General features: G+C 43.9%; 1 protein-coding gene across 6 annotated transcripts in view; it reads left to right on the plus strand.

The window, feature by feature from the left end:
* The window catches only part of MCF2L2 (MCF.2 cell line derived transforming sequence-like 2), a 181,087-nt gene extending 174,486 nt beyond the window's left edge, over positions 1–6,601 (plus strand). For all 6 annotated transcript variants that reach the window (XM_055723577.1, XM_005438482.3, XM_055723576.1 and 3 more), the window contains 4 exons: positions 1,390–1,508; positions 2,072–2,184; positions 3,160–3,263; positions 4,445–6,601. In XM_055723577.1, coding sequence (XP_055579552.1) covers positions 1,390–1,508; positions 2,072–2,184; positions 3,160–3,263; positions 4,445–4,545 — 437 coding nt within the window. In that variant the 3' untranslated portion in view covers positions 4,546–6,601. The remainder of the gene's footprint in view (positions 1–1,389; positions 1,509–2,071; positions 2,185–3,159; positions 3,264–4,444) is intronic.
* The last annotated feature ends 265 nt before the right edge of the window (positions 6,602–6,866 follow it).

Here is a 6,866-nt window from a genome sequence, read left to right on the forward strand (position 1 = left end):
TTGTGTAACAGGAGGGAGAAGGGGCTGCAGAGCTGCATGACCACACGTTGCACCAACCAGTGCCTGTAGCAGGGGGAATGTACACGGGGAAGGAATAAATAAATCAACTGATAAACCTATTTCTCCCAGATCACAAAACTTTTCTGTTTACTGCCTGAACTGCCTGACTCGTGTTTTGTATTGTCTCAGGCCAGGTTGGTTGTGGGTGCTGGATTATGCATAATCCCACTGTGTGACCATCTGTCTTGGCGCCTTGTTGTCAGAGCACTGCTTTGCCTTGCCAAAAGCAATGGCCCACAGGCTGGAAAGAACTTGATTCAGCAGCTGCTCACCTCAAGTCCCTGTGAATCAGCTATTGCACAGCGGGTAGATGAAGTAGGAAGGCACATCATGATTCGACTGACTCCATTCAGTTTATATCTGTCAGGGCTGCAGAATCCCTCGGTAGATGCAAGGTCTGTTTCCTTCTAGCTCGACTGTAGTCATCCCCATCAGAAAAGGGACAAACATCAAGCGTGAAGGAAAGTTGTATCGTGATTGCCATCTGTACAGAAGAGGCCGAGTTACTTTTCCATCATGGGAGCCTCAGGCAGGCAGGTCTTATAAGGCTTAGCCTGAATTTCCCTCAGGACACATCCTCTGGGCATGCCTTTGTAAGGAAAGAGAGCAGCTGTTGTGCTTGGGCTGGATATCTCTCACTAAGTCCCTTCCACTGGGCTGGGGTGGTTTTGGGTGCAAAGCATGCAATAAGTCTGTTAACAGCAGAAATATTAATGAGATCTTCTCTACCTACCACCAAGGTCTAGTTGTCTTTTTGCCCTTGTTGTTTACTCCGTCCCTTCCCTGCACTTCCAGTCTGCTCCAGGGTATAGTCTTGTAAGTTGCTTAGGTGGTAATATCACCTTGGCGTGAGATGGAGATAAGAAGTCAACCAAAATTCAGTGGCTTTGGACTTCATTTTATGGGTAAACATGTGAAGGTAATCTGGGAACTGAATGAGCATGGCCTTCTGAAAACCATGTTGGCAAAAGTTATCATTTGCTACAGTTCTCACTCCTCAGAAATATTCCTGGTCCTTGCTTTTCGTACATCCTGAGCTGAAGTTATTTAGCAATGCTGAACACTCAAGGTGCTGATGGGCACGCACACTGTGGCCACACAGTCTGCCTTCCCGCAAATGACAGCAAGTGGTACATGTTTTTAGAGACGGAGTAATGGTTGCAATGACATTTTTATGGCAAAATCAGGGAACAAGCTGTAAAAAGGTACAAACAATTCAGTAAGCAGAATAGTGGGAAGCGAACCGGTGGTGTTTGTTTTTAAAAGACTGAGTCTGAAAGAGGCTAATGACTGATAGGTAACACTTTTTGTTTTATCTCCTTTGAAAAGGTTGGCCCAGCAGGCAAATGCCATCTCTAGACACATTTGAAGATTTTGAAGCGATCCCCTCCAGCACAGATGAACTCTCCAACTCTTCTGACTTGGAGGAAGAGACCAACCCTAACAATGTAATGCCTTTTTCAAATTATGCTGCCTTTCCCAGTGCAACCTCCTCTTCTCTAAAGATCACAATTTAACCTGTTGAAGTTTGGGTTCATACCAGTCTTAAATTCATGGATGTGTGGGAATACAGAAGGTGGGAATTTGATCTGGGGTGTTGGGAGGTTATTCCAAGGCTATTTTGTTGATCATTTGTACCCTAAAAAGTCACCCTTACTTGTAAGCTGTAGCTTTACCTGTTATAAAAGTGAGGAAAAACGCTGAGCCTTTAAAAAAGTAATTTCAGACTTTTCCAGATAACTAAACCTGGTGTCACAAACCTAATTTCTGTATCAGAACAACGGCTGGCCAGTTAATTCTAAAGCCTGAATGCACAGCATACTTTTGTCCTAAGTTTGAGTCGTAGTTAACCTGGGCATGGTAAAAGGAATAAACTGACAGAATTCCCTACAGAAGAAACCTCTGCCAGATTAAAATGTCTAATTCAGCATTTAACTAAACTCACTCTCTCGCACAGTGTTCTTTCATCCACAGTGACTGTATTTCTGGTGCATTGTTTCATCCGTTTTAGGGGACCAACCTTTTTCGGGTAGAAGGCAGTTTTGACAGCTGTTTCCCAGATTCTCTTACATTTGAGGATGGCGATTTGGTGCAGTTTGTGCAGGAAGGAGAGAACGGTCAATGGTAAGTACAGCAGAGACACCGAATTTAACAGGTACAACAGCCATAACCTCCTGGAAAAGATGGAAAATATTCAGAAGAATGTCAAAGCCTCTTCAAAATCAAATCCAAATCCCCTCACCCCGTTGACCACAATGTGAAAGAGGCAGTAGAAGGCATGAACATACGAGCAGCTTTGGTGGGCTTTCATCCCAAACGCTTGTGACACGAGCCTTGAGAGGACGGAGGTTTGCATAAAGGAAATGGAGGGGAATATTTGGGGTTTTGACACCTTTTAGCTGGAAAGACAACTGTCAAAGGCAGCACCCTGCCATAAGGTACATCAATAAAATCCCCATTCCTTCCACCAAGCTGCAGCAGTTAACCAGAGTGCATTTTTAGCCCCAAAAGCTTAGATATAAGATGAGATTGACAACATGGAATGAATCTGGCCCTCTTGAGCTCACACAAATTTTGGTCTATTTATTCTCTCTTGCTTACAAATGAGTGTTAGGAACTGACCTGGCTGGACATCTGAATTCTCCTTCCATGGGTAGTTTGGAGGAAGAAGAGCTGACCTCCTTGAAGTGCCTGTGCAGTCAGACCCTTCACTCAGAGCTGACATGCAGCTGAGATGGGAGCAAGTCCCATCAGATGAAGTAGGTGGGAAGTGAACACATCCACGCAGGATGGTATTGACGGAAGGGGGATGGACAATATGAGAGATTCATTTTCTTCAGCTCTGAATGTGGCCCAGGGTCTCAAACACAGGCCAAGGCCACTGCTTCCTTGTCACACAATCTGCTTGCAAGTGAGCTTGATCTGGGATACTGGGTCACTGAAACTGCTGAAACTTAGTCACCAGCTACCTGTAGGACTGCTCTGGGTCCTCTGCCTTCTTCCTTAGTTGAGAAAATAGCTGCCCAACATGCACCTCTAAGAAACACAACCCAGGGAAAGGGAAGTGGGGAAATTCAATGACTCTTCTCTGAATTTCAGGTTAGTGAAGAAACTGGTCTCTGAGAAAAGCGACTGGGTTCCTTCCAGTATATTGCAGCCAGCAGAGGGGGAAAGTAACAACCTAATTAAGAACAGCAATGCAGGTAACAGAGAAAATGTATTATTGGCATTTAATTCTCTTTTTCATACAAAAAAAGGATGTGATAAAAAGGATGTGATAACCAGTGTGTTTTCTGTATTAAAGGACTCTGCCTGAGTGTGTGTCCGTGCTGCAGCCTCTGGTGGTGCAGCTGAGCTAGCCTGCAGTTCGGTGCCGCGGGTATCACGGCTAGTTAGGCACAGCAGCTTACCTTGGCATGGTTTAGTTGTTTTCCCCTTCCTGGGCAGAATGCAAATCTCCCACCAAACTCCTGTGGCTACCAGTACCCAGGCTAGCTACTTTACAGCTAGCCCAAGTGTGCCATATGGCAGGGTGCGTTGTGACTGCAGGATAGCTTTCATCCTGGCTTGCGTAGGCTTTGGATTTAGATCAGCATCAGGGCTGTAGTTCTGGTCTAGGTTTGAAAACATTGAAATCGCCTGTACCATTACTGCTTTCATCATATTTCGCTGCTGGCTCCAAAGGCTGGAGGAAGGGCTGCTCTGGCAAGATTTCAGCCAAATCAGCACTAAAAGTCATCCTTTCTCAGCGTTGGTTCTGACCTAACAGCCAGGCAGGTTGCACTGGAAAAGCTGAGCCTCAGCAACTCTGCAGATCAAAGTTTTACAATTTTAGATTAATTTTTACCCATCCTTAAATATAGTTTACCAAAAATGTGTCCTGCTTTTCTTCTGGTAAGAGAAGAAAGCAAAATCTGGCACAGCCATTCCCTGGGGACCTGTGGTAGAGAGCTACCAGCATTTTATTCTGAGTTACTGGTTTCTTTGATTTTATTTTTTTTTTAAGTCAGTTTGTTGAAGTGAAGAAAAACCTTTTTTTGAAAGTTAACCAGGATTCTTTGCTGTTGTTTAAAGGGAGTTTGGTAATTGCTGCTCCTTCACCTCCACGGCAGGTCAGTTCTGTCTCCACCCTCAGTGCCTAACTACAGCTCTTATTTCTTTGGCATGTCTAATGCTTCAAAAGAAAAATAAATAAAGCCACACGCACATTACAGTTAGTTACATGCCAAAAGAGCCTCCCTCGCCTTTAGTGAAGGAATTGGGAGGGCAATAGAACTGTGATTATTTATTTTTTATTTTATTTCAGGCTTTTAACAATGAACCTCAAGACTGTAGATGTCCTTTAGACTTACTGTAGTGACAATGCCCTTGTCTTCCTTTTCAGACATGTACAACGATTCCTGCAGTACAGCCTCAGTAGAGTCAGACACCAAGGAGAGCGAGGTGGCCAAGAGCTTCCCAGCAGAACAGCGGGCTGGCAGCTGAACAGCAGGACTGGCCTTCCTCAGGATCCCATCCATCTCTGTTTCCTTTGGGTGGACACTGGATCAAAGTTGCCTTTCTCACAAGCTCTGAGGTTCACAATTCACTCAAACTTTATCAGCATGAACACGTGAGAACATCATGGAAGCTGGGAACATCAAACTTGAAAGGAGCATTAAACATCCAGAAAGCATCAAACCCCACCTTCAGTATTAGAGGAGAAAAATGCTTCTCGCATTGATTATCAGACTGTTTCGGAGGATGTGGCCTAAATTAGGTCGACAGCAGAGCTGAAGAGTTACTATGCACGCACCTTTTGGCAACCTTGCTTCAACACCGAGTCACTGCAGAGGGATACATGCATGGTTACGAGTTCTTGCTCTACCATGGGGTCGCCTGGAGGTTTTTCCATTTGCTTGCCTCTGGCTGTGCCTTCCCTGTCCTCCTTAATTCCAGCTGATGCATCACAAATGTGCCCTTTCTGATGATGGTCAACACCAAAACCATCCCATTTTAGGGTGGCTGTGGGAAGAAAGCTTCTGGCTTGGATCATCAGAGAGGCTTTGTGCAGCAATGACGTGACCACTTTTGCAGCAGCACAGTGAATGACCTGCTGCATACAGCATTACGTTGGAGACGAGGTGGCAACTCCTGGCTATGAGGTGGAGGTGCAGGGCTTAGCAGGGAAGCAAAGATGTGTGACAGCTACTGTGACGAAGAACATTTTGAACTCTTTTTACAATATAAGTCATTCCTCTGTCCCCTCTACAGTCTGTGGTTGCTGGATCACAATCCTTTGCATTTGGTGCCGAGAATTCAATTGAATGCCATTTAATGTCATATGTTTGAGTAGACTGCATGCTTTTTTTGTGTGCTGGGCTATGGAATAGATACATTTCACCCCCCATTTGGAATATACTTAAGCATTGCAAATAGGCAGTGAACATTAGATGCTCCAATGAGTGGATAAAGTGTTGTTGTTAAATACTTATTTCCAGGACATTTGATTAAAGGACTGTACCAAATCTCTGCCACATAAGGATGTAATGTATAATATAAAGTGATTACAGATATTATTATTCCTATACAAGCCATTAGCTCATTTAGAGCAGCTGTTAAGGCATGAAGGCATTTTGATGGTAATTGGGTCTTAGGTCCCACATAAGCTGCTAATACTTTAATAAATTAGATAAGTATTGACAAAGGATTGCAGACAGGCAAAGATCAGCGTGGTAAACATGACCCTAGAAGCTCAAGAGTGAGTGATTGGCTTTCATCATTAGGGATTTTTTGTTTAACCCTGAGACTAGTGGTGCTCTATGTAAATAATAAAGGGGGCGAAAGCACTAAAAATGGAGATGAAGCAAAACCAAAACCTGCTCTTTAGTAATTGAACCTATGAGCAAAATAGTAGTAGAGTCTGTATCATTTCTGCTATCATCTTTGCAGGGACCTGAATGTTTTTCTTTGTGTCTCAGTGGAGGCTGGCATTGCAAATATCTTAGTGTGTGAGTTAGGATAGCTGTGAAGCAGGTAGATAGTCCCATTCAAGAAATGGCCTTGGAGTACGTAAAAGCTTATTCAGATTATGTTTGCCTGTGAAGGCTTCTTGGTTAATTATGAGTTGCACTGTGGTGGTTAATTCCTGTGGTTCTTCTAACTCTCAATATCAAAACTCTGTGATTCTGATGTTTTCCATTCATGACTAAAGGACCTGAGAGTTCTGTACCGTTTTGGAAGCTGACTTTGTCCTACAGCTTCTCTGGCTTGTGCTAGTCATTTACCTTAAAAATGACACAGAGGCTTTCAGGAACATGAATCCTATTAGTCTACTGTAGTTATGAGTATCTTGAGGGAAGAACTGATTCCGTTCAGTCCCCTAAGGAAACATGTAGTGATGTTTTCTTGTAGTGCAATTATTTTATCCTCTCCCTAAAATGAGTTCATTTTGGTTTCTTATTACTTTCAGTAATTTTTGCACAATCTGATAACAGTGCTTCTGTATACCCCTGCCCGAAGTATAGGAGAGGAAAAGGGTAGGGAGCTTTGATTGCACATTTAGGAAGGGGGGGTGGGGGTGGGGGGGTGGGATGGGGAGAGGAGAGAGCGAGCAAGATGGGGAAGGGTTACCCTGGGTATATGAAACTGCCAAAACTAGGATTTGTGACATTGCTGACAGATGGAAAGATGCAAACTTGCACTTTGGAGTTTCTTCGGAGGAATCTCATTCTAACAGTGACATGGCAGTGGGAACTCTCTGTTTGAACTGAAGATGGAAGATCAGGTATTGTCAGTCCATTTCTTACCTCTGCTATGTGAGGGTG

This window comes from Falco cherrug, chromosome 11 (assembly GCF_023634085.1).
Source record: "Falco cherrug isolate bFalChe1 chromosome 11, bFalChe1.pri, whole genome shotgun sequence".
In the NCBI taxonomy this organism is placed as follows: Eukaryota; Metazoa; Chordata; class Aves; order Falconiformes; family Falconidae; genus Falco; species Falco cherrug.